Source organism: Balaenoptera acutorostrata, chromosome 19, assembly GCF_949987535.1.
Source record: "Balaenoptera acutorostrata chromosome 19, mBalAcu1.1, whole genome shotgun sequence".
Classification (NCBI taxonomy): Eukaryota; Metazoa; Chordata; class Mammalia; order Artiodactyla; family Balaenopteridae; genus Balaenoptera; species Balaenoptera acutorostrata.
In genome coordinates, this window is record NC_080082.1 from 13,789,196 (window position 1) to 13,816,403 (window position 27,208).

Sequence of the window (27,208 nt, forward strand, 5' to 3'; positions counted from 1 at the left end):
CATTGAATTGTAAGAGTTCTTTTTATGTTTTAGATACAACTGCCTTATCAGATAATATGATTTGCAGATATTTTCTCCTGTGGATTGTCTTTTCACTTTCTTTTTTTCTTTTTTCGGTATTTATTTATTTATTTATTTATTTATGGCTGCATTGGGTCTTTGTTACTGCGCATGGGCTTTCCCTAGTTGTGGCGAGTGGGGGCTACTCTTAGTTGTGGTGCGCAGACTTCTCATTGCGGTGGCTTCTCTTTGTTGCGGAACACAGACTCTAGGCGTGTGTGCTTCAGTAGTTGGGGCTCGCGGGTTCTTGAGCGCAGGCTTAGTAGTTGTGGCGCATGGGCTTAGTTGCTCCACGGCATGTGGGATCTTCCTGGACCAGGGCTTGAACCCGTGTCCCCTGCATTGGTAGGCGGACTCTTAACCACTGTGCCACCAGGGAAGTCTTCTCTTTTCACTTTCTTGGTGGTATCCTTTGGCACACAAAAGGTTAATTATTTTTTAAAGAATTATATTTTAAAAACTCCATCTGAGAACTGCCTGAAGTCACCTTGGGTATCAGCAGTGGTATATGCCCCACTTTGACAAACGCTGGCTAGCCTCATGTTTTTCAAGGAAGAATACAACATGGGAGCATCTGTGTCCCTTCCCATGTTATGTTTCTCCCTTAGGACAGGTGCTCCCTCTGTCTGGAGTCTGCCTTTTGGCATGGTAGAGTGCCTTTATGAAAGCAGGCCAGTGTGTGGGTTGGACTAGAAGAGTCAAAACTCAGGGGTTGTGGTTTTTGTTTATGCCGTACTTTTTTTTTTCCTTGCAGAATGACAGTTTTTGATGTTTAGCAGTTGATTTTTTTTTTTACTCACATGTTGGTAAAGTATTTGATTTAATGTCTGCTAGTAAAGGGACCTTGCTAATTATCCCCTCAGAATATTTGGATATTTATGGGAGTGGAATGTTGTTAATCATAGTCTATTAGAAGATGTTCTGGTTTTTATATTGTACTCTTTTTTAATGATTCTTAATTAGCTGTTTTTTTCTTTCAGCACTTTGAAATGGTTTTTCCTATCTTCCATTGTTTTTTAGGTCTGCTGTCAGATTGTATATGATCTGTAGAGAATATTTAAATTAAAAATAAAACTCCATTGTTAGAGACCAAGTGTCTATATTTTTAAGAGCATCTGGGTTCTGCTCATTTTGCTCATAATTTGACTTAATGCACATCTCTGTCCCTTTTGACAAAGGTTGTAGAACTCATACTTGCCATCTCTTTGTGCATCGTTGTGGATTTCCTAAAGCTTAGGTGATTTTCGTTCAGGATGGCATCCACTTTATTTTATGAAACACTATCACACAAGTACCACATATGTTCAGATAATTGCAGTGCTTCTCAACAAATTTGGAATTGGTACTCTTTTTTTAAAAAATTAATTAATTAATTATTTTGGCTGTATTGGGTCTTCGTTGCTGTGTGCGGGCTTTCTCTAGTTGCTGTGAGCGGGGGCTTCTCTTCGTTGCGGTGCGCAGGCTTCTCATCACGGTGGCTTCTCTTGTTGCGGAGCACAGGCTCTAGGTGCACGGGCTTCAGTAGTTGTGGCACGTGGGCTCAGTAGTTGTGGCTTGCAGGCTCTAGAGCGCACGCTCAGTAGTTGTGGCGCACGGGCTTAGTTGCTCCGCGGCATGTGGGATCTTCCTGTACCAGGGCTCGAACCAGTGTCCCCTGCATTGGCAGGCGATTCTTAACCACTGCGCCACCAGGGAAGCCCTGGAATTCATACTCCTTATATCAGGGTTTGTCAGTAATAATCAAGAGGAAATTTTAACTTGTCACTATCACGTTATCATTGGAGGGATAAAAAATCCTCTGAGGGTTCTAATGTAGGTTTCACTGGTGGAAACTGGAATCACCATGAACAGTGCTGGGCTGTTGCTAAAGTAAAGGCCCTGCCCTGATCTCCTTGTCTCTTGTGTGTAATCTTCTAGATAAGAAGACTATTGTTTCTTGTAGTCTAATGCCAACATTAGAGCTTTAGGGATTGATGTGTTTGCTGTGACTGCTTATTGACCATTTCAACACCAGTTTCTTGGTCCTGAGTGGGTGACCTGTTAACTCCTTGCCTTTTGCCATAGGATTTTGGCATTGGAGAAGCTGGGTGCTGTCTTCAATCAAGTAGCCTTTCCACTGCAGTACACACCCAGGAAATTTGTCATCCACCCTGAAAGTAACAACCTTATCATCATTGAGACTGACCACAATGCCTACACTGAGGCCACAAAAGCTCAGCGGAAGCAGCAGATGGCAGAGGTAATGCATTTAACCTTCAGGGTTCAATAAAAAGGCATTCCTGTGAAATTGTGTTGAAAAGTTTAAACCTCGGTGTAATTGATGGCTGTAGTCTTTGTTATATTTGAAGATCCAGGCTCTTTTCAGGTCTTTCAAGCAGAGCCCTTTGCCACAGTCCTTGGTTTTAGAGGCTTTCTTGTGACTTAGGACTAAAACGCTGAGCTGGGTTTATTCAGTATTCAGCTACTTCTCTGGAACGGTTCTTCAGTCCTGGAACTTCCAAAACAGTCTGTTTCCTGAATTTGGGCCCAGAGGAGACTGCTTTTGTATTCCCCACAACACCAGCTCCTTCCAGAAATCATTTCCCAGCAAAAAACAAATGGTCCCAACTATGTAAAACTGTATCTGGCCTAGAAAAGAGGAAACAAGTAGTCTTAGCAAGAGAAATCAGATGGGTTAGATAGAAAAAAGGTGTTTTCATCTCATGTTTCTCAGACCACCAGGCAAGTGTTCGCCACAGCTGATGTTAGTTCTTTAGTTTCCCCTTAATGATCTTTCCTCTTCCCCTTGTCTGTGTACCTCTCCCTTTGATCCTGATTTTGGTGGACAGACTTGGCTACTTTGTGTACTATGAACACTCCCTGGAGGTGTTCTTGCTACTTGTCCACTTCTCACCGAGCACCCACCTCTGAACACACCAACTCTCCCTTGGTTCTTTGGATTTAGGAAATGGTAGAAGCAGCAGGGGAGGATGAGCGAGAGCTGGCTGCGGAGATGGCAGCAGCATTCCTCAATGAAAACCTCCCTGAGTCCATTTTTGGAGCTCCTAAGGCTGGCAATGGACAGTGGGCCTCTGTGATCCGAGTGATGAATCCTATTCAGGGGAACACACTGGACCTTGTCCAGCTGGAACAGAATGAAGCTGCTTTCAGGTAAGGAGCCCAGTACATACAGAGTTTTGAAGACTGGAATGGGAATTCTCTGGGCTGTGACTAATACCTGACTCCTGATTCTTTCTCTGTAAATGCAGTGTGGCTGTGTGCAGGTTCTCCAACACTGGCGATGATTGGTATGTGCTGGTGGGCGTGGCCAAAGACCTGATACTGAACCCCCGATCTGTAGCAGGGGGCTTTGTCTATACGTACAAGCTCGTGAACAATGGGGAAAAACTGGAGTTTTTGCACAAGGTAGGAACCAGCCAGTGGTTTTCCTGGTTCTTAGGTCCTACTAAACTTTCCTACTTTTGTGTAAGTTGTGGATCAGGTCTTTCTGATCCATCTCTTGGCGGCACATGGAAAATGCTCCAGTGAAGCTCCGCTGCTTGTTGGTCCCACATCTATTTCTATGGGGAATAGATCCATACTGAAGTAGCCCCTTGTTTTCTAGTCTTACTAAGTAGGTAGCAGTTTGTGACCAAAATTCAGTAGTTCTAACGAATTAACATTCTCGGGGCAGGGGTGACGGTGTGGATTTCTGTTTAATGGTTACATAGTTTCCCTTTGGAAAGATAATAAAGTTCTGGGGATAGTGGTGATGGTTGTACAACACTGTGAATATGCTTAATGTTACTGAACTATATACTTGAAAATGGTTTAAATATTAAGTCATGTGTATTTTACCATAATTTTTCCTTTTTTTTTTTTTAATTTATTTATTTATGGTTGTGTTCGGTCTTCGTTTCTGTGCGAGGGCTCTCTCTAGTTGCGGCAAGCAGGGGCCACTCTTCATTGCAGGGCACGGGCCTCTCACTATCGCGGCCTCTTTTGTTGCGGAGCACAGGCTCCAGACGCGCAGGCTCAGTAATTGTGGCTCACGGGCCCAGTTGCTCCGCGGCATGTGGGATCTTCCCAGACCAGGGCTCGAACCTGTGTCCCTTGCATTGGCAGGCAGACTCTCAACCACTGCGCCACCAGGGAAGCCCTACCATAATTTTTAAAATAGAAGAAATTCCTGTTCTCTTTTCCACACTGACAGCACATGAATGTGATTTCTCCAGGCGTCCCACAAGGGGAGTGTTCTCTAGGAAATAGTTACTTCACAGAGGCTTCTTCGTGCTAAACTCATTGTGTCTCCCTCACAACTATGATGTCCCTTAAACTAGCACTTCTTTCCCCTCCCACCATGTCCCACAGTCACTTTTCTGATATTGAGGCTTCACTTTTAGTTAATGGTGCCAGTTGAATTCACATGGGTTCTGAAGTGTTCATCAGGCACCAGGACTTCTTTTCACCTGTGGCATTGATCCACTTGCGGAAGTGGAGTGTTTACCCAAACACCCTGTTTATATTATAGAGACTGTTGTATGTATGGTTTATTTTCTCTGAGCAAAAGGTGATCACTTGCTGTCTGTCTTCCTGACAGATGCCTGTAGAAGGCATTTTGGGTTGAGGGGGTATGGCTGTATGTTTTAATAGCTGCATAACCTGTTTTTCCTCTCACAGACTCCAGTGGAAGAGGTCCCTGCTGCCATTGCCCCATTCCAGGGGAGGGTGTTGATTGGTGTGGGGAAGCTTCTGCGAGTCTATGACCTGGGAAAGAAGAAGTTACTCCGAAAGTGTGAGAACAAGGTAAACACGCTGGTAGAGGGCCCAAATGTAGCTAGTGAGGAAGGAGGAGACCCTGGTGGGGTGGTGGACAGCAACTGTTAGAATCATCTGTCTTTATCAGGACCTTCTTTGTCTTCCAGTGCCAGGTGAAGAACTAGGCCCTTGAGACTTGAGAAGGGGAGGAGTAGGTGGGTTTCTTGACTTCTTTACACTAAGAGCCAGATTTCTCTCCTTGCTTCTGCAAGGAATTTAACTGTGACAGGCATATATTTCCACTGTATTAAAACCAGTTAGCTCTTTTTCCCACCTTCTAGGAATTTATTGCTGACTCCTCTTCTTTGGTGTGTGCCATTCTTCAGACCATATATATGCTGCAGTCATGGTAACCTGGACTTTCTGTTGATTCTGCACCCCAAGGTTACACCCATTGCTGTCCTTGTTTTTCCCAGCATATCGCCAATTACATCTCTGGGATCCAGACAATTGGACATAGGGTAATTGTATCTGATGTCCAGGAAAGTTTCATCTGGGTCCGCTACAAGCGTAACGAGAACCAGCTTATCATCTTTGCTGATGATACCTACCCCCGATGGGTCACAACAGCTAGCCTCCTGGACTACGATACTGTGGCTGGGGCAGACAAGTTTGGCAACATTTGTGTCGTAAGTTGATGTTTACTTGGGTTACAGTGATGTATAGGAAAGCTGACCCAGTTTGTTTGTGGTAAAGCCAAGGACCCAAGACTGATCTCTGACATGCAAAGTAAAAATGGGTATAAAATTATTTAAGATTCCCCTACCCACACCCCATTCACCTCCCTCCTCCCCATGCAACATGATTTAATAATGATAGATTTAGTTTGAGCTAAGGACTAATATTTATTTTTACTTTTTGCCAAAATTTTGGCTTATCTTTTAAAGCCCAGTCTGGCTTTTCTTGTTCATGTTCTGTGGTCTCCGTTTTTGCTCCTTAGTTTTTTGTTTTTTGGGTTTTTTTGCTTTTGAGTTTGTCACTCCTCAGACATCAGAACAGGTGCAGGAAACTTGGGCTCAGGCCTCTGCCAAATTCGGGGCCCCAAGGTTTGCGTGCAAGGACCTGGGGCAAACGTTGCTTGGTGACTGAGGTAAGTAGGTTCAGGACCCAGCCCTGTGATTTGTGTCACTTCATTGTAGGTGAGGCTCCCACCTAACACCAATGATGAAGTGGATGAGGATCCCACTGGAAACAAAGCCCTGTGGGACCGGGGTTTGCTCAACGGGGCCTCTCAGAAGGTAAGATTGCAGAAGGGACCGCAAAGGAGGGGCACAAGCCTGTGTAGTACATTCTTTATGACCCTCACTGAGGAAACATTTCTTTAGTGAATTATCCACAGTGCATGTGACTATGTTGAGTGTTCTCCCATGCATGGTGGGTTTGACACAAGGTGACCAAGTTACTATCCCATTTTTATGACAATAGAATAGAAATTTTTCTGAGACATTTTAGCAGTGTAAATCTCTGCATAGTGGGTTCCTCAGAAAGGATGGTTGCACAGGTTCATTCCAGATACTAACCAGCTCTTCTCTGAAGTATACCCTGGCTTTACTGTTCTCCTGTAGACATATACTTCTGTATCTCTGGACTTTTAAAAATAGATGCATTTTAGAGGGCAAGCCTAGAGATTGCTGTTTTTTATACTTTTCTGTGGTTACCTTCTTTTTGCAAACTTGATAATTTAACAAAAAGGTTTTTTAGTTATAAATCAAAAATTATCTAACTTCAGCATGTTTGTGAGGGCATTAAGCTCTAAGTAAATGCTAAGGACATTTCAAAGTATTTTTAAATTTTAGTAATTTTTGAATTTCCAAAGGTGGTGAAATCTGGCCTTTGGAGGCACTGTTTGCTCTTGGGAATCTAGAACAGGCTCCTGAGGGCACATATAGTCACTATTCTGGTTTCAACTTGCAGGCAGAAGTGATCATGAACTATCACGTGGGCGAGACAGTACTTTCGTTACAGAAGACCACGCTGATCCCTGGAGGCTCAGAATCGCTTGTCTATACCACCTTGTCAGGAGGAATTGGCATCCTTGTCCCGTTCACATCCCATGAGGTGACATCTTCCACACTGGTCTGGCTTTTGCCTTCCCAAGGTTGTTTCTTGGTGCTAAATCTGCCTAAGAGGGCAATCCATTTTGTCTCCATCTGCAACTAGGAGTGTTGTGCAGTTTTTATAAGGTGACAGGAGTGCCTGCGGAGATAGGAATCTTGATTTTTTTTTTTTTTCCCCCTGTGGAAAGCCATCTGGTTTTATACTGTACCAGGGTTTGGTTAGTCAGAGGCTGAAGCCCCAGAACCAAACCCCACAGACCAGGAATGATGGGATGGTGTGGACTGGGCATGTAATGCCTCCTAGAGTCAGCTCTTGGATTGACGAGATTTGGTTTATGTAATTGCAACCAAGGAAGCTGTGGTTAGGAATCTGACTTTACAAACCATTCTTTGCATATGGTGTTTTCTCTCATGTTTTGCAAATACAAAGGGGTTTTCCTTCAGGTTTTAGCTACCTTGTAGCAGGAGAACCTGTGGTCATGAGGAACAATTAGATACTTAACATCTCCTTGCGTGGTAAAAATCAATAGCTTCTCTGTTCATTGTGCTTTGGAAACTGTAGACTAGTAGTTGCAATCACTTTTTTCTTTTAGTGACAGATTCTTTGTTTCTTTGCCAGGACCATGACTTCTTCCAGCATGTGGAAATGCACCTCCGGTCCGAGCATCCCCCTCTCTGTGGGCGAGACCACCTCAGTTTTCGTTCCTATTACTTCCCTGTTAAGGTAGGTCTTTCTTGGAAACTCGAGTTGAAAAGGGGGATCCTCAGCACATTTAACCAGTCTTTTTCTCTGGGCCTCCCTCCTTAAAAATCGGAACAGTCTTGAATGAAGGAGCATTGAGGATGTGGATTGATGGGAGGCAGTAATGTGGGAGAGGAGTAGTTAGTGATATTCAGAGACCTCTTCCCTCAGGGCAGACCATAGCCAGAGGAAAGTTTTCACCCAGTTTTGCTAATCTGAACTCTGGCTACTAAGGGTCAACTTAGAGTAGTATTCCTGGCTCTGTAAATGTAGTTCAGGTATCTGAGGGAGAATAAAATGCTTTCCTTGCAGTTGCTGCTTTAGCATGTGTCATTTTCTTTGGGCATCTAACCTTTTTCTTCCTCTCATTTTTCCATGCTTTAGAATGTGATTGATGGAGATCTCTGTGAGCAGTTCAACTCCATGGAGCCCAACAAACAAAAGAATGTCTCTGAAGAACTGGACCGAACCCCACCTGAGGTGTCCAAGAAGCTTGAGGACATCCGGACTCGCTATGCCTTCTGATCCCTTCCTTTTCCTGTGGGGCTTGTCAGAGACTTTATTTCCCTCACCACCTGGCTCTGAATCCATGTGACAGAAGGGTGGCTGTATAATTAAGACTTTGTAATATTAAAGCTAGTAGCTCTTCCCCTGGAGTGACTGGTTTCCCCTAAAATTGGCACTGAGATTTGCTACACTTCTCCTTGCCTGGTACATAATACATTGCCCCCAGGTTCCGGTGTGGAATACAGTGTCCCTTTTCCCAAAGCTTTCTTGCATTGATATTTTTGGCTATCCTCTCTACTTTTGTACACACCCTTAATTTTTAACTGGTTTATCTGTAAATATAGTTTTGTATGATGTTATCTTTGTGGGAGGCGGGAGACAAGCTGAGGTGGAGACCAGGTTGGATATAGTACAACTCCGGAGTTCTGCCACCCTGGAACCTAACCAGAAATACAAACCTAGCTTTTAAGGTGGCTGGTGTCCATGTGTCTTTTCTGAGAATCTAGGTGGGAGATGGGAGCCCAAGTTGGAGCAGGAAGAACTGAGTATCCTTCTTCCAGTTACCAACCTGGACTTCTGGCACCCTGTGGCCTCATGCTCCCAGCTCTGTGATGGTTTTTGGCTTTCTCTAGTCTTTTCTACTATGCAGATGAAACTTGGGCTCGATGATAATTATATAGTCATCCATACCTCTTCCCACTGGATAGTGAGGAAGGGTGGCTGGTTTCTTCTTCCCTGTTTTAGCTCCCTTCTACTTTGAAGCCTTAGAGTGAAGGATTTGTCATGAATTCCAGCTGCCTAGTCTCTTAATAGATGCTCCTTTTACTTCCACAGCTCCTGAAATGATCATTTGCCATCTGTCTACTAGGAAGGATCAGTAAGTACAGAAGAACCTGCCCTTGGGAATAAAGTCAGTACATGTGGTCCCTTTTTAAAGGCATATGGGTAATGGGGTCGGGGGTGGGGGGGCCTGTCTTCAACAGACATCTTAGGCGGGCTCTGGAGGGCCTTTGGAGTACGTGGAGGCAGCAGCTGGAAGTGACCCAGTCTCAAATGTTGCAATTCACACTTGAGAATTCAGCCTTCCCCTGTCAAACTGTGTGGGAAGCCTTAATGTTCCAGGCAATCCGTCAGCTTCATTGAACATGGAGAGGCCTGAGTCATTTCTTTTCTGAGTACTTCACAGAGTAAAACGCTTTTTTGTTTGTGTGCTCAGCACTTCCATTGAACAGATTCTCTGGCAGGCGCTGGGTTAGAGTGAGGAATGGAGGTGGTTAGATACAATCTTTGACCTCTAACAGCCCACATTCCAAGTGCAGAGAGGGTTCCTGATGCTATCCCTGGAACTGTGTATCTCTTTAATCACAGCTTGGTTTTGGATCAGTCAGTAGAGACCTAAGTTTTGCCAGGAATTGAATCCCTAAATTACACTTCATTTTCTCAGTTCGTGGGTATACATAGTAGACAGTACTTTTGAATTACATTTGCATAGTCTAATTCCAGGGCTCATTTTTGCTGTGGCCCACCCCCAACTTAACTTGTTCCATTTAGCCTGTCAGATTGTATGATGTTGATGTGCGGTGGTATGAGAAACTCAGCATAGATATTTGAGCAGTGGCTCCTTGTTCCTAGCCTCTCTCCTGAAATACTTCTTCCTACAGTAGTAGGGGGGTTATGTAAGAACGGAAAACTTGATCTCTGTATAGAATCAGGAGTTGCCACCCTTTTTTTGTTTTTAATTATGTAGACAGCAGTTTATTGTCCAACCCAGGGGAGGAAGACACCACATGTCACTCAGGGATACTGCATGCCATCCATGCTAGACAACATGGGGGTTGCATTCAGAAACCCAGTAAACAACTAGGGGCTTTGGGAGGCAGGCTTTGTAATATCAAGAGGGTGGAACTCCTCCTGTTCTTGTGGGAAGTTGTGATTGGCTTGTTTGAATAAACCCACAGACTGGCAAGGAGCTGAAACCTCCCCAGAGGTGGGCAGGAACTGTGCCTGGTCCTTTGATACAGAGGATTGTTTAGCTAGGGAACCTCATTCATGAGAACAGGGTGGGGAGGGAAGCTTGGCGATTAGGCCACTTGAAGCCCTTCTGATTTTATAGCATGAGATACTGGACCTTAATTTTAGACCTTATACTGTAACTGGGAATGTGTGGTCATCCGATTATTGCTCCACTGGAGAGCTACCAGTAGGCCAGGCAAGGGTGAATTTCACATTGGATCATCTTCTTGTGCTTCCAGTGTATTACAAGATTCTCTTCCATTCCCGGGGAAAATGATACAAACTCAGTGGAATTGTCAGAGAAATATGGGTGTGTATTGGAAAATGTTATCTGATAGATGACAGCAAATCATGAGCTAATATTCTGAGCATCGTGCTAAGCACAGTGAGAAATTCTCAAGGCTCGCTCAGCTGAACTTGACATTCTAGTAGGGGAGAGGAGGCTTATACATGTGAAATAATCAGCCGAATGTGTTTATAGTAGAAAGAGAATTAGAATCAGGCAACACGTCTGATCTGGTTGGGCCAAATAACAGCTGAGTGAATTTGGGCAAGCCATTAAAACTTCTGAGCCTTGGCTCCCACAGCTGTAGAAAGTGAAAGGAGAGATGTAATATATGCTGCACAGAAGTCCCTAAGTATGTATCCCAGCCTGACTTAAAACAACATCTTAGTTCCTCAGAATCCCAGCATTCATCAACAAGTCAGTGACCCTGTATCTCTTGGGAGTACAAACTGCATTTGTATGTTTGTTTTATTTTTTTCCCCAAATTTTCCTAATCATGAAAATCATCCCTTAGGCCACTCAATAAAAAATATAGATTCCTAGGAGTCTCCCCCTTAAGTCTGGAATGGAATTTGTAAATAAGTCTAGACATGAACTCACAGGCCTGAGTTCAGTCAAGTCTCTGCCTCTGATTAGATCCACGATTTTGGTCAGGCCAGTTGGCTTCTTGTGCATAATATGGAGATAAACAGGGTTGATGTCACAATAAAATGAGAGCATATACCTAAAACACCCAGCAGTCAGCCCAGCATGTTGTAGGTTCTTATTGATCCAAACCCCAGCCCTTAATACGTGGGGCTTGGATCAGCACAGTGAAGTCTTCCATTTTCCTTTAGGAGTCACCATGGATGCGGATCTCCTTCCCTTCCCACCCCTCACACATCACAGTGATGTTCTCTTTTCCCCTTACATTGCTTTACTTTTGATGTATCTGTTGACTTTGTCATGTTCTCCGTTGTGGCCAAATGGGTGCTGGATGAGATACGAGTTTTGAAGGATATACAGACAGCATTTCAGCTCCATTACTGAGGGGCCTTCTCTGGACTTGATTTCTCTGAATTCTCACAGCTGGAAAGGTTTTCTTTTCTCCAGTTTTATTGAGATATAATTGACATACATCATTGTATCTATTTAAGGTATACGTCATAATGGTTTGACATATATAGTTTAATTAAATCCATCATCTCTTAAATACAATAAAAAGAAAAAGCAAAAAAAGAAAGAAAAACTTTTCTTGTGAAGAGAACTCTTAGGATATACTCTTACCAACTTTCATATGTATCATGCAGCAGTGTTAGCTCTAGTCATCACGTACATTACGTTCCTAGTACTTATTTATCTTACGACTAGTTTATATCTTGACCACTGCTCTGATGTCCTGTCCTCCCATTCTGCCCCCCACCCCTTCCCTCACAAATCTGATCTCTTTTTCTGTGAGTTTCTTTTTTTTGGTTTTGTTTTTTTAGATTCTGTATATAAGTGACGTTATACAATAATTTGTCTTCTTCTGTCTGGCTTCTTTCACTTAGCATAATGCTCTCAAGATTTATCCAGTCCTGCAAATGGCAGGATTTCCTTCTTTATGGGTGAATAATATGACACACACACACACACACACACACACACACACACACCCACCACATTTTCTTTATCCATTCATCTGTTGATGAACACTTAGGTTGTTTCCATAACTTAGCTATTGTAAATAAGGCTGCTATGAACATGGGGTACAGACGTTTCTTTGAGTTAGTGTTTTCGTTTCCTTTGGCTACATTCTCAGAAGTGGAATTGCTCTGTCATAAGGTAGTTCTGTTTTTAAGTTTTTGAGGGTTGTCTGTATTCTTTTCTGTAGTGGCTGTACCAGTTTACAATCCCACCAACACTGCACAAGGGTTCCCTTTTCCCCACATCCTCACCAGCATTTATCTCTCGTTTTCTTGATGATGCCCATTCTAACAGGAGTGAGGTGATTTAGCTCACTGTGGTTTGATTTGCATTTCCCTAATGACTAGTTTTGTTGAGCATCTTTTCATGTACCTGTTGGCCATTTGTATATCTTCTTTGGAAAAGTGCCTGTTCAGGTCCTTTGCCCCATTTTTTAATTGGATTTTTTGTGTTTTGCTGTTGAGTTGTCTGAGTTCTTTATATTTTTGGATATTAACCCTTTATCAGATATATGGTTTGCAAATAATTTTTTCCATTCCATAGGTTGTCTTTTTTACTTTGTTTCTTTTGCTGTGTGACTTTAGTCTAATGTAGTCCCACTTGTTTATTTTTTATTTTATTGCTTGTGTTTTGTGTTTTAGGTGTATCCAGGAATTGTCACCATTGAGCTTTCTCTGCATATCAGTGGGTTTGCTTGTTCTCTGCAAAACAGGGCTCTGACAAGTGGAATTTTAGGAGCACAGGCACAAGGAATTAGGCTTGAATATGTTGAGACCAGTTTTGTCTAGTTCGTAGTTGTTGCTGTAGGACCTACAGAAAGCGTTTAGTAAAATTTAGTGATTGAATACGCTAAATTACAAATCCCATCTGTGTAAGTGTTAAGGGGACCACATCAACTCCTTTGGTTTAGTTGTGCAACCAGGTAAATGGAGAACTCTGTCCTGTTTTGCAAAACACATTAGAGGATGCCATAGAACTGAGAAGGAAGGCCACCCCACCAAGGCATTTGCTCTTGGTTATTAGGATTGCTCCCATTCTGCTGCTGTTAAATCTCTGCAATTTGGGTCTAAAAAAGGACTGAAAAGTTTTTAGCTGCCTCAACTTTTCCCTGACCTCAGGAGTGGAGGTTCCACAGATGTTGTTTCATTTGGAAGATCTTTTGCTATGAATAGCATTCCTTTGGGGGAGGGGGGTTCAAGTTGGACTGTGGATGGAATGTTGGCTTTTGTTTTTTTTAATGCTAGCAAGACAGCTGCTGGGGCTGGGAAAGACTCTTGGGGTTCACTTACCTCATGGGGAGAGCTCTGGTCTCCAGAATCCGTGCTGCTCCCATGACTGCAGCCTCTCTTGAGGTTATTAGTGGGAAGCCAGAAATGTTGGGAGAATTCTTCAAATGCATCAATGTGGCTTTGTTTTTTTTTTTTTAATTCCTAAATTCTGTTTCTATTCAAAATAGAAATGACATGTGTTTGTGTGAATCATCCACTTGCTCATTTGCATATGGAATATTGTATGTGAATATTTTTAAGTTTATTGCACCCTTAAAATATATTCAAGGGCTGTATCCAGAGCTCTGGTGCTGAAGTCAACCCTTGTCCAAAAAAATAACAATGTAGGGATACAGATGACTGGGGTACATGGGTGACGCTGTCTGGGGTATATGGGTAGGGAAGAAACACCTCTGTGGTCAGTGGCTGATTTATATTTGGGGATCTGATAACCCACTGTGTGGGCCTTGTATGAAGTTTGAGTGAACTGAAATCAGTAGATACGGACTACACGGCACTCAAGAGAATCCCCTTCACCACTCTGCATTAGCGTCACCAAGAGCTTTTCTGTAGAAGCTTTGAAAGTCAACATCAAGAGATACGCCTAATACACTAGAAGATGGTGCTACATTCATTTATTCCACCAATATTTACTGAGCACCTACTGTGTGTTACCTCCCTGAATATCTGCTCTACCCCCAGGAGTTTTTATAACTTAGCATGCTGTTTCTGTCCCTCTGAGTCTGGTGGTGAGGTTGAGTCTGCCAAAGAGCCTGGTGACAAATTTCACAGGAGCCTAAGGCCAATGTCTCTAGTTTTCTCAGATAAAACAGGCACAGCCTTGGGATTTCTGGGGAAAATCAGAAGGTCCCAAGTATGAAAAATGAGGAGGTGGAGAGTAGACAGCCAAAGATTTTAGGTCAGGAAGCTAGGAAATCTGTTGCAGTGGCTTTTCTGTTCTGCCCCATATTACTCTGCTGGGGGTGTCTGGGCATCTGTATATTTCACAATCTGGTAATAATAATCAGACCTGGAAATCACTAGGTGGTTTCCATGAGAATGAGGGAACATTGCTTCTTGTTTAAAATGAAGCAAAAGAAAACACCAAGTTTGGAGGGGACACAAGGATGGGAGACTCAACTGGACGTAGCTAAAGGCCCCTGTCAGCACCAGCTCACCCTCTAAATCCAGCAGCTCTGTCAGCACCCAGTCAGGCTTGGCTGTAATCCCAGAGGCAAACCCACCCCAGTTCCCCGCCTCTGTCTTTTAGAGTCTGGTCCTCAGATTTTTATCCCACAGGCCCACCCAGCAGAATTTACCCTTTTCTAACTGCAAGCAAAATCTCAGGGAATGAGAGTTGCTTTTGATTAGGCCATTTCTGGAGAGTTTTTACAAGTTAATAATTTGGGGTCATGAGTAAATGTGTATAAGCTAGTGTGACATGTGATGGTGAAAAGTATGAGCATTTACTGTGAGTCATTAGGGGGTCTACTGCTGTTAACAGGGCACACTGAGGAATCTCTTGCCTTTAAGGAGCTGATGCTGCAACTGGAGAAAGGTGACTTCACATAAAGCAATCAGAAACAAGATCCCATCTGCCAAATGCCAAGTAGGAGTGAAGTCCATAGAACACCGGATATGAAGTCACATGACCTGTGTTCACCAGTCTCTAAGCTTGGTCTCAGCTTCCTTTCTGTAAAATGGGAGAATAAGACCAACCTCTTGTTACTAGGGGTCATAGTAACAGCAAAGTGCTTTCCACTGAGCTTCCAGGGTGTCTGAGGAGGTATGGCCACAGAACTTGGATCCAAAAGCGCTGGGAGAACTGCAGCCACTTCCATCTTGAATTGCAGCCCTATATGCGATGCTTTGAAAGAAAGGGGCATCATTCTAAGCCAAGAGGTCCTGGAGAGGGCACAGTGGAGTTTGTTCAGACTTCTGTGAGACCCCAGTGATATGCTGTGGCTGTACCCCCATCACCTCCACCCCACTTGCCCTCCCATGGGCTGCTTGACTACTATGAATCAGCTTGGTAGGAATACAGCAAGGCCTTGCTGACGGTGTGGCCAGTGTAGTCACAGCCTCGGGCACAGGGGTGGGAAATTAGCCATAGTACATTCCAGTGTGGGCGTTATTGTCCTGCTGGAAGTTCCAGTGTGGGCATTATTGTCCTGCTGGCCAAACCAGGAATCTGGTTTTGTCAGTCCAACTGAGAAACCATTTCTTGGGAAACTTTTCTTGAACAACTACTTTTGCCAGGCATTGACATTCAGAATAATATATGCTAACATCTAGGCCAGCATTTCCCAAACCAGGTGCTGTGGAATCCTAGATGTTAATAAGGGACTCCTTAGTAAAGGATTCTGTGCTTGCTTTCAGGGAAACATGCAAACTATCTTGGGTAGTTTGATGCCTTGAGCATAGCCCTTCCCCTGTCCCTTGCTCTCTACTTGTCCGCTGGTGGGGGAACTAAAGGATTCCTTGAGGGAATTGCCTGGCTGTCCAGTGGTTAGGACTCGGCGCTTTCACTGTCGTGGCCCGGGTTCAGTCCCTGGTCAGGGAACTAAGATCCTGCAAGCCGCACAGTGCGGCTGAAAAAAAAAAAAAAAAAGGATTCCTTGGGGAATTGGCCCACCCCTAAATATTCCAAATATAGTCTAAGTACATTAGGGCGCTTGTTAGAGATGGAGCTCCCCCTTAAGTTCCCACAGAACTGTGCTAGCAGAACCATTCTCGGCTCTCTGACGCAGGCAAAGTGAGAGTGACCCTTGTCCTTGGAGATCGGGTTGAGCAAAGGACCTCTCTTTCATGTCACCAGGAACTCCCACAAGTGCTGTGCCAGATCACGTATTACACCAGGACAGGCCAAGTCACGTAAGGAAGGAAGCCCTCTGGCTGTGTGATCTTGGGTTAGATACTTCATCTCTCTGGGCTTATGTCTCCATCTGTAGACTGGGTAATTGACTGGTCCTCGACACTGATGATATTTATCAAAGGCCTTTTCTCCATCTAATGTTTGTCCCCCTATGTACACATGCACTCCAGTCACTACCACATCACCCAGTTTTAGTAAGTTTTGTAGAAGGGTTTTTGTCAGAATAAACGTGTTCTGGAGAGGCGCTGGGGTAGCCCCTTAAAATGACCTAGCCTGCCTGGGAGCCAAGACTTGGTTCTGCAGACTCCCACCATTAACTTGCCACCGTTAACTTGCCAGGCGCACTTGGTCAGAAGAGTTCCGGTCTGATCGTCTGGGTTTGTGGCCCCCTCCTACTCCACTCTCCAAGGCTGGCTGGGGCCACGTGGCCCTGCCCCGCCCTTGCTGGCTCCAGTTTCTGAGTCAGTTGCAGTGGCCTGCTTTCCCCGCCCTTCCCATCAGTCGGGAAGCCTGGATTGTGGGCTGGGGGAAGCCACAGCTTTTCCCACCTGGCACCCACTGCCCCCAGCTCCTAGGTACCTGTTCCAAGCCCTAGAAAACTTCATCCTGGTATGTGAACAGGTAAGGAAGCGGTCGATTTTCTCTCACATGGTTTTCTTTGCCTGACTTGACCACTTCAACTTAGCTGCTTCCTTCCTTCACAGATCACAGCAAGAGGGATTTGAGCTAGACTTGAAAAACACAGTCCCAGAAAGAAGCTCTAAATTATGTCTCAGAAAAAGGGTGTGAATTCTCTGCTCTGGGTGTCTTTTTTAAACCTTTGCTTTCATCAGCCTTGTAGGAAAAAAAACATTCAAATAACCATAAAGCAAGTTGCTTCTCTCTGCGTTCCCTTCTGAGTTTTGTAAATCAACAAACCCACATTCTTAAATGGTTGTCATGGGTTACTGGGAGCTGTTCCACTGGATATTGCTTTAGTTCTTTAGACCTTAATGTACTATGTGCATGAATTATGTACATGAATTACCTATCAAAAATTTATTTAAAATTCTTTAATGGAAAGGAAAAAAATGGCATACGTGAGCCTATTCAGTTGGTATTCTGAAATTAAAATGAAGTGTTCCGCTTTTACACTTTGCATTTATTCTAATAAATGCACATAAACCAACTAACTGTGATTTTTAAAGTCCATGTGGTATCTGCCACGTTAACAAGCCCATTCCAGGATATGCAGCCTTTGTCCCTCAATTGTGAAATTAGATTGCTTCCAGGTGTTTTGCAATTAATAATTTGATTTTTATGGACAACTCTGGAAATAACTTTCTTTGTCTTTTAGATTTTTTTTTTTTTAAGGATTTTCTTATTTATTTATTTATTTATTTATTTATTTATTTATTTTTGGCTGTGTTGGGTCTTCGGTTCGTGCGAGGGCTTTCTCCAGTTGCGGCAAGCGGGGGCCACTCTTCATCGCGGTGCGGGGACCGCTCTTCATCGCGGTGCGCGGGCCTTTCTCTATCGCGGACCCTCCCGTCGCGGGGCACAGGCTCCAGACGCGCAGGCTCAGCAATTGTGGCTCACGGGCCCAGCTGCTCCGTGGCATGTGGGATCTTCCCAGACCAGGGCTCGAACCCGTGTCCCCTGCATTAGCAGGCAGATTCTCAACCACTGCGCCACCAGGGAAGCCCCTAGATTTTTTTTTTTTAATCTCTCCTTGGATTTTATTCTCCATCCAGAATAAATACTTGAGGTAAACCCAAGAACATTTTTGTAGCTCAGCTCATGTTACACGTGGGGTCAGCTCACTCATAATACTTTTCAGGACCATGATGGCATGAGGGAGTGGGTGGGTAACTTGTTTTCTCTGGATTTTTCAGGAAGTGGGATGGAGGCAGTCTAGAGCAGTGGTTAAGACTTGGCCTTTGAAGGCAGGCTAGCCTGGGTTTGTATGCGTAGCTGCCTGACCTTGAACTCTCACCTAATGTCTTAAATTAGTTCACATGTAAAATACAGATTATAAAACTCCTTAGGGGTGTAGGAAAGGCAGAGATAGTATTTGTAAAACAACATTGGTGCCTAAAAAGCACCCCTGGAAGGCTCTTTCAAACCTGGGGCTTTCTCTGGGCCATTTTGGAAGCTGGGTAGAGTTGGGAGTCATCTCAAGTGCATCTTTTTGACCCCTTCCCCTCTTCTAATTCAGCCACCTGTTAGAGGCTACTTGTTTGTTCTTTTTTTTTTTTTTTTTTTTTTAACTTGGGCCCCTGTCTGTGCTAAGGCTGGAGAAATGGGCATCGGGGAACCTGCGGTTCAGATCAGCCTCTTTCCAAAGGTCCCCCAGACTCGGCCACCTGCCATCAGATCCGGATGCCACCAGTCCCATCTCTTAGCCACCTTCCTCAAAGGGCAGGTTTAAGGGATCACTGGACAGTGGAGAATTCCTTGGAAGTCTGTGGACACACCTTTTGTTCCCCACTCTGGTAGTTTGCTGGGAGGCCACATGGAGGCACAATGGAATACGCATAGGCTGGCTTCTAACCTGGCTGCACAAATTCCCAGCGGTAAAATGGGAATGTTAATACCTGTGCCATAGAATTACATGAGATAGTATAGGTAAAGCAGCTGGCACTTAGGGGCCCATTACTGTGGAAGGTCAAGGCCATGTTCCAGAGCCTTTGAGAAAGTACTAGAATTAGCCATAAAAGACAGGCAGAAAACTCATGTTGCCTCAGTCAATAAACATTTATCGGGCTGGCTGGTCATGGTGCTGGAAACTAGGGAGAGATATTGGGTTGGCCAAAAAGTTTGTTCGGGTTTTTCCATAAGAACTTTTTAGCCAACCCGATATATAACACAGGCTCCCTGCTCTTGGTACAGGTGTACAGCCCATCCCAAGGGACAGAGGAGACTGACTGCAGCTGCCTGGGCACTTCAGGACAGCCCCCTGCTTAAGAAGGAAGCACAATCTGTTAGGCAGAGATGGGGAGGAAGCGAGAGTAGCAAGTGTTAAAGCCCAATGGCGTTTGGGAAAGGGTGGGAAGTTCAGGAGGGCTGCAAAAGGGAGCTGAGAGGAAGTGGTGGGGACCAAATTCTGAAGAACCCTGAAAGTCAGGTGAGAATTTGGACTTCCTCTCAAGTATATGGGGATTTAAGTGGCTTTGGGGATGCCTGTTCTGGCAGCTTTGGGGGTAGAGGATGATGTTGGAGGCCTGGAATACCCCCAGCCTTCCACCCCATTTCAGGGGCTTCGATGGTACCCAAGATAAATCATTGCAGAGAGTGGGATTCTCAAGACAGACTCGGCCTGGGGCAGCCTGGCCTGCAAGTTGGGGCCCAGGGTTCTGGGGTTCTGGTCCCAGATTTTCTATGACCAGACCCAGGGTCTCCTCTCCTGCCTCAGCTGAGAGTTCAGGGCAGTCAGGTTTCTTACAGCTCTTGCCATTTGGAGGGCTGCAAAATGTCTCTGGAGACTGCATTCACCCTATCCCCCCATCCCTGCAACACTGTCCATGGTGGCTGTCCATGACCCAGCCTTGGCCTTGGGAGGAAGAGGCATCTTGTCTGAAGTGGACAGTCTGACCCCTTGACCCTGAGAGGCTCCATGGAAGTCTGAGAACTGTGGCCTCTAGCCCTGTGACAATCCCAGGGGGCTTCTGGGCTCTGACTCTCCTGCACGCTTGCCTGAGGGCACTGTTCCACAACTGGGGGATGGTGTGCCCTGGAACAGGGCTGTGGACATCCTGGGAACGTACCTCCCAAGCTTCCCAGGGGCTGCTGGGAGAGTTCTGTCTGTGCATCTCAGCCAGGAAGGGCTCAATAGCCAATGCCTGGAGAACCAGCCAGAACTTCCCCCTTGGGTCGATCTCAGGTGATGAAGAGGTGGATGAGTGGGGATGTGGCTACAGTTAGCAACGTTGAGGTCAAGGTGAAGAATTTGAAAGGCCAGCCAAAGAGATGTGGACTTGCCATTGTGGACAGCTATTCAGAAAGGTCAGGCCCTGCTCTTCAAGCTTTCTGGGTGCCTGTTATCTGTCGTAGCCTGAGAATGTCCACATTCTGGCCCAGGACTCTTAACCACATTTCTGACTTTATCTAGCACCCACAGGTCTCCTCAATCTTCCCTTGCCTACTGCCACATCTGCCTTTCCCTCTTTCCGAAGAGCTAGAACTTCCCTGCTTCTTTGTCTTCCTTTCTCAAATCATTAACATCTCTTCATAAGCACTTTTTAACCATCTTAATCATTTTTTAGTGTATAGTTCAAAGGTATTAAAGTACATTTACATGGTTACAAAACAGATCTCTACGACTTTTTCATATTGTAAAACTGAAACTGTACCCATTAAACAATAACTCCCCCTTTCTCCCTCCAGACAGTCCCTGGCAACCACCGTTCTACTTTGTTTCTACGAATTTGACTACTCTTAGGTACCTCACATAAACGAATCATACAGTATTTGTCTTTCTGTATCTGACTTATTTCACTTAGCATAATGTCCTCAAGGCTTATCTGTGTTGTAGCATGCATCAGAATTCCCTTTTTAAGGCTGAATAATATTCCCTTGTATATATACCACATTTTGTTTATCCATTTATCTGCCAATGGACACTAGGGTTGTTCATGTTTTAGCTGTTGTGACTAGTGCTGCTATGAACATGGGTATACAAATATCTCTTTAAGACCCTGCTTTCAATTCTTTGAGGTATATACCTGGAAATGGAATTGCTGTATCGTATGGTAATTCTGTTTTTAACTTTTAGGAACCTCCATACTATTTTTCATGGCAGTTGCAGCATTTTACAATCCTACCACAAGTGCACAAGTGTTCCAGTGTCTCCATATCATCGCCAACACTTGTTATTATCTGGGTTTTTGGTAGTGGTCATCTTAATGGGTGTGAGGTGATATCTCAGTGTGGTTTTGATTTGTGTTTTTCTGGAGATTAGTGATGGTGAGCATCTTTTCATTTAGCTGTTGACCATTTGTATGTCTTCTTTGAAAAAATATCTACTCAAGTCCTTTGCCATTTTTTAATCAGCTTATTTGATTTTTTTGTTGTTGAGTTGTAGGAGTTCTTTATATATTCTGGATATTAACTCCATATCATATTTGCAAACACTTTCTTCCATTCCATAGGTTGCCTTTTCACTGTGTTGCTGTGTCCTTTGATGCACAAAAGTTTTCGGTTTTGATGTAGTTCCATTTGTCTATTTATGCTTTTGTTGCCTGTGCTTTTGATATCATATCTATGCAGTCATTGCAAATACAATGTCATGAAGCTTTTTACCTTTGTTTTCTTCTAGGAGTTTTATAGTTTTGGATCTTAAGCCTGTGTAAGCATTTAATAGGTTTATTGCTTTTATGATATGTGCTTATTATAAAAAATACCAACAATTCAGAAAAGCACAAGAAGAAGAGAAAATCTCAATCCCACTCCCCAAAGGTAACCACCCCCAATAATATTTTACTGGGCAACTCTTCAGACAGTGCCTTACTTCATCACTCCTCAAACTGTAACCTGCACATGAATCACCTGGGGATTTTGTTAAATTCTCATTACAAAGGCCTGGGGTGGGCCCAAGACTCCACAAGCTCTTAAGTGATTCTACTGCTATTGATCAGGAAACCATACTTGGAGGAGCAAGGGTCTGTAAGTATGCACGCACACAGCTCTATGTCCTATGGGGTCATCTATACTTGATTTTCTTTTCTTTTTTTTTTTTTTTTTTTTACTATTAATTTATTTTATTTTTTGGCTGTGTTGGGTCTTCGTTGCTGCACGTGGGCTTTCTCTAGTTGTGGTGAGCAGGGGCTACTCTTCACTGCGGTGCGCGGGCTTCTCATTGCGGTGGCTTCTCTTTGTTGTGGAGCATGGGCTCTAGGCGCATGGGCTTCAGTAGTTGTGGCACGTGGGCTCAGTAGTTGTGGCTTGCAGGCTCTAGAGTGCAGGCTCAGTAGTTGTGGTGCACGGGCTTAGTTGCTCCGCGGCATGTGGGATCTTCCCAGACCAGGGCTTGAACCCGTGTCCCCTGCATTGGCAGGCGGATTCTTAACCATTGCACCACCAGGGAAGCCCTCCATCATTCTTTAGAGTGGCCACGTACTATCCCATTGCGTGGTCGGATGGTATTCAGCTAGTTCCTATGGAAGATGTACAGGTGCTACCAAGTTATCACTGTTATAAATAATGCATTCGCAAACATCGTTGTCACCATGTCTTTGTTTACCTGAAGGAATTACTGTTATGGTGTTTATTTGTCTTTCTAGGAATCAGACCAGAACTAACACATTCAAATGTATTAGTCCTCAGAGTCACCTGGGGGACTGGACACTTAATCTCAAGTCTCTGCCAGCCCACCAATGGTGAGGGGCGGAGCAGTGTGGGATAGAGGTGGGACAAGTGTGGGGTAAGTGGAGGATCACATGGGCCTGGGAGGAGGCAGGGGTGGCCAGCACTGTCGGTGCCCACTCTTCAGCCAGGCAGTGTGTGTCTGGTGCTCATTTAATGTCCACAGCTCCCTGCTAGGTTTGACTTAGTCTCCCCCGTTTTACAGATGAAGAAACTGAGGTGCAGGGAGGACTCCTAGCTTCCCACGGTCACTCAGGCGTGATGAGGCAGTGCAGAGGACACACCCGACCCTGCGTAGGTTGCTGTCACCTCGTGTGCCCCGCCTCGTCTCCCAAGAGGCCCTACCCTGCGCTCCAGCCTCTGCCGAGCCCCGGTCCCACTGGATTCAAGAGTCTGAGGGCTGCCCTGCGCTGCCAGGGCTGTCCCTGCTCTCGTGCAAGATAATCCAAGCAGCCACCAGCCCATCAGGCAGCTGTGGAGCGAGCCCTGCTCCTGCCCTGAGAGCAGGGACCAACTAGAGGACACCTCCAGGCTGTCATCTCTGTGGGCCATGCAGGGTAAGGCCTTTGCTGAAACGATCCAGGGGCTGGGGTTAGTTTAGCACTCTGGGGCAGGGTGAGGGTATGTCCAAGGTCACCACCTCCTCCCTGGCCAGTGCTCCCTGGATGGAGCTCAGAGGATGTTGGAGGCTCCAGGGTGGTCACTGATCAGTTGGACTGCAGGGATTTGCCGGGATGGGAGCTGTTGAGAGCACTGGACAGGCTTAGACAGCTTGAGCTTGAATCCAAGCTCTGCCACATGCTGCCTGTGAGACCTTGGGCAAGTCAGGGCACCTCTCCAGTCTCACTTTCCTCAGCTGTAAAATAGGAGTAAGCATAGGATCTCCCTGTACCCTCTCACACCTATTAGGATGGCTACTACGTAGAAACAAAACAAAATAACAAGCATTGGCTGGGATATTGAGAAATTGGAACTCTTGTGCACTGTTGGTGGGATTGTAAAATGGTACAATCCATTTCCATGATACTGTGGAAAACAGTTTGGCAATTCCTAAAATAATTAAAACTAGAACTACCATATGACCCAGCGGTCCCACTTCTGGGTGTACACCCAAAAGAATTAAAAGTGGGGTCTCAAAGAGATATTAGTACACCCATGTTTGTAGCAGCATTACTTGCAATAGACAGAAGGGTAGAAGCAACTAAAGTGTCCAGTGACAGATGAATGGATAAACAATATGTATATGTGTATGTATACACACACACACACACACACACTCTGGAATATTATCCAGACTTAAACAGGAAGGAAATTCGATGCATGCTACGACATGGATGAATCTTGAGGACTTTATGCTAGGCGAAATAAGCCAAACACAGAAAGACAAATTCTGTATGATCCCACTTATGTACGGTACCTAAGAGTAGTCAGATCGTAGAAATGGGAAGTAGAATGGTGGTTGCCGGGAGCCAGGGGGAGGAGGGAATGGGGGAGTTATTGTTCAATGGATTTAGAGTTTCAGTTTCACAAGATGAAAATATTTCTGGAGATAGATGGTGGTGATGGTTGCACAACAATGTAAATGTACTTAATACCACTGACATGTACACTTAGAAATGGTTAAGATTTTACGTTATATGTATATCACTACAATTTTAAAACTTGGAGGAAAAAGTAGTATATGCCTCACAGGGGTTTTGTAAGAGTTGAGTGAGGCAAGTGAATGTGAACTATTATTAATGTCAGATCTGGGAACATCCAAGACTTTTTTAGCCTCATGGACCCAGGCATTGGAGGAGATTTGTGTATCCCTGTGGGGAACAGTTGCGCCATTCTGCATGAGATGCTCGGGATGGGGTTCAGGGGAGACTTCTGGAGGAATGACAGGCCCTGCTCAGAGGGTTCCTAGCATTTGTGGGATGGGTAGATTCCAGACATCGGAAAGTCCCTGGCAAAAAATCACTTCCACTAAGGGGCAGTTTGCAGGGAGGAGATTTTAGCTCCGCCTAGAGGACTTGTGACCAGAGCTGTCCGAATGTGGAACAGGCTGCCTCATGGAGTGGTGAGCTCCCCGTTAGAGGAGGCATGTGAGGAGAGGCTGGGCAAGCTGTAGAGGAGACTCCTGCATGGAGTAGGGGTGGAGTCAGAGGGTTTTCTAGGCTCTGCGCCTCTCTAATGTGATCCAGTCCAGGCAAAGTTATATGTAACAGGCCTGTGTAAAGGTGGGACCCAAGTAAGAGGGAGGGGGCAGGCAGGTGAGAAGGCTTGCTGCCAGCCTTCCCCTAAACAACGGTAATAATAGTTGCTGCCATTTATTCTCGGTACACACTGTTAAATGCTAAACCGGCTTGATCTCAGATCCTCACCACAACCCTGTATGGTGGTTGCTACAGTCATCCCCATTTTACTCCTGGGAACTGAGGCCCAGGGGTTAAATCTCCTGCCCAAGGTCAGCCAGTAGGCAGTGAGCTGGAATTTGAAACCAGGAGGTCTGGTGCTAGCCCTCGCTGTTGGGTGGAAGTCTCCAAATCTGCCTCCGCAAGCTGACTGCTCCCTGCCACCCTGCCCCTGGCCGATAGTTCCTGGGTCCTGACACTCTCACAGGTAGGGATTTAGCAGCTGCCACCTCCCCCTGTGAGTCCTTGCTGGCCGCCTCACTCTGGCTGGTTTCTCTGCGGAGCCAGACCCCACCTGCTTGGGTCTCCAGGGTTCAAGGATAACACTGTGCAGACAACACTGGCCTTATTGGGAGCCAGGCTCCTTGTCACTCAATGTCCCCCTTCTCCTTCTGTTAAACAGGACCCTCCTTGACAACTCTCTTCAGGGCTCCAAGTCTTTCCCATAGCTGTTGAGTTCATTCTGCCTTTTTTGCAACTGTGTTTTTTCCAGCCCAGCTCTCTGGGTGCCAAGACCTTGTCCACATGATTCAATTTGTCCAAGTTCCCAGGCTAGCACCCGCAAGTCAATAAATGCTATCCCTAATGGTGGCAATACGGTGGCCTCCTCTGTCTTTGGAATTACAGAGGAAGCCCTGGCAGGGACGGTGATTGAGCCAGAATGATCCAGTTAGTGGGGATGCCATTCACACCTTATGAAGATGCAGGGAGCTACCGTTTAAAGACATCTCCATGCCAGGTAGGGTGCTAAGCTCTGTGCGGGCACTATCTCACCAAATTCACACAGAGCCCAGGAGGTGAAGAACTGCAATTTTCCCATATTACAGATGAGGCAACTGAGGCTTGGAGAGGTTAAGTCACGTGTTCAGAAGCTCAGATCTTTCTCCCCATTGCTGCCTTGGAGGCTTTGCATTGGTAGCTGATCCGATAGCAGTAATATTAGTGCCACTTGCTGCTTGGTGGAGAAGTCGTACATTTAAGATTGCTCTCCTCCTCCCTCCTGGTACCCTCACTGCCACCCTGGGAGTGGGCCTGGGTAGTGCTATTTTGTGGATGAAGAAGGTGATTAGGGGCTTCCCACGGTCCCATAGTGGAAGGGGTACACCAGAGCAGAGTGGTGATCCTTCTGGCCCCCCTTGCTCTGCAGGCCCCTTCCCACCTCCACTGCACTGGGTCTCAGGCTGTGTAGCCCTCCTGCTTGTCTCTTTGGAGGGTCTGTCCCAGGCCCCAGTGAAGCGGTTCTGCACAGAGCCAGCAGACCAGCTGGCCCAGCAGAGGCTGGGCTGGGGCCAGGTGCTTTCCAGCATCTTCCTGCAGCTGGGAAACCTTTCTTGGATGACATCTCTGCAGAGGGTGCCTCCTGGTCCTACTTGCCCTGGTTCCCCTCCCAGTCAAGAGAAGACCACTCTTCTCCCTGTCCGTGGAAATCACATAGGCAACATAATTTTTGACTGTTAGGCTGCAGCAACGGAGTTCTGGAACCTGTAAGCCTATACAGTGTGACTGTTAACCCCAGAGGAGGAAGCTGAGGCTGGTTCAGAATCTGGGACTTAAACCCTGGGCTGTCTGCTGGCAAAGCCCATAACATTGACTGAATAATTTTTATTTTATAATTTTTAAGCTTTTAAAAAGTAATTAGTGGGTTTTTTTTTAGGACAGTTTATCAATAGATTTACAGAAAGATTGAGGAGAAAGTATAAAGAGCTCCATATGGCCACCCTACCCCAGTCACACAGTGCCCCTTGTTATTAACATGTGTTATTAGTGTGGTAAGTTTGTTACAATTGATGAATCAATATTAATACATTATTATTAGTATATTAAAACATTAAAGTTCATAGTCTACATTAGGGTTCACTCTTGGTGTTGTACATTTATGGATTTTTGACAAATGTATAATGAAATTGTGACAATGTCAGAATAGTTTCACTGCCCTACAAATCCTCTGTGCTACACCTATTCATCCCTCTCTCCCTGCATCCTCTGACAACCACCAATCTTTCTGCCATCTCTGTAGTTTAGCCTTTTCCAAAATGTCATACAGTTGGAATCACACAGTATGTAGCCTTTCCAGATTGGTTTCTTATACTTAATAATATGCATTTCCAGTTCCTTCATATCTTTTTGTGGCTCGATAGCTCATTTCTTTTCAGTGCCTAATAATGTCCCATTGTATGGATGTACTATAGTTTATTCACTT

At 45.1% G+C, this 27,208-nt stretch overlaps 2 protein-coding genes across 7 annotated transcripts in view; both read left to right on the plus strand.

Moving 5' to 3' along the window:
* SF3B3 (splicing factor 3b subunit 3) overlaps window positions 1-8,636 on the plus strand; it is a 50,161-nt gene extending 41,525 nt beyond the window's left edge. For both annotated transcript variants that reach the window (XM_007198249.2, XM_007198250.2), the window contains exons 18-26: window positions 2,125-2,299; window positions 3,005-3,210; window positions 3,309-3,465; window positions 4,720-4,845; window positions 5,274-5,486; window positions 5,997-6,095; window positions 6,772-6,915; window positions 7,534-7,638; window positions 8,041-8,636. In XM_007198249.2, the coding sequence (XP_007198311.1) occupies window positions 2,125-2,299; window positions 3,005-3,210; window positions 3,309-3,465; window positions 4,720-4,845; window positions 5,274-5,486; window positions 5,997-6,095; window positions 6,772-6,915; window positions 7,534-7,638; window positions 8,041-8,181 (1,366 nt within the window). In that variant the 3' untranslated portion in view covers window positions 8,182-8,636. The remainder of the gene's footprint in view (window positions 1-2,124; window positions 2,300-3,004; window positions 3,211-3,308; window positions 3,466-4,719; window positions 4,846-5,273; window positions 5,487-5,996; window positions 6,096-6,771; window positions 6,916-7,533; window positions 7,639-8,040) is intronic.
* Window positions 8,637-9,145: 509 nt separating this feature from the next.
* Window positions 9,146-27,208, plus strand: part of IL34 (interleukin 34) — a 70,370-nt gene continuing 52,307 nt past the window's right edge. For 4 of the 5 annotated variants that reach the window (XM_028162839.2, XM_007198248.3, XM_057534896.1 and 1 more), the window contains exon 1: window positions 9,146-16,891. The gene's annotated coding sequence lies outside the window, so the exon portion shown is untranslated. The remainder of the gene's footprint in view (window positions 16,892-27,208) is intronic. The other variant, XM_057534894.1, reaches the window with a different exon arrangement.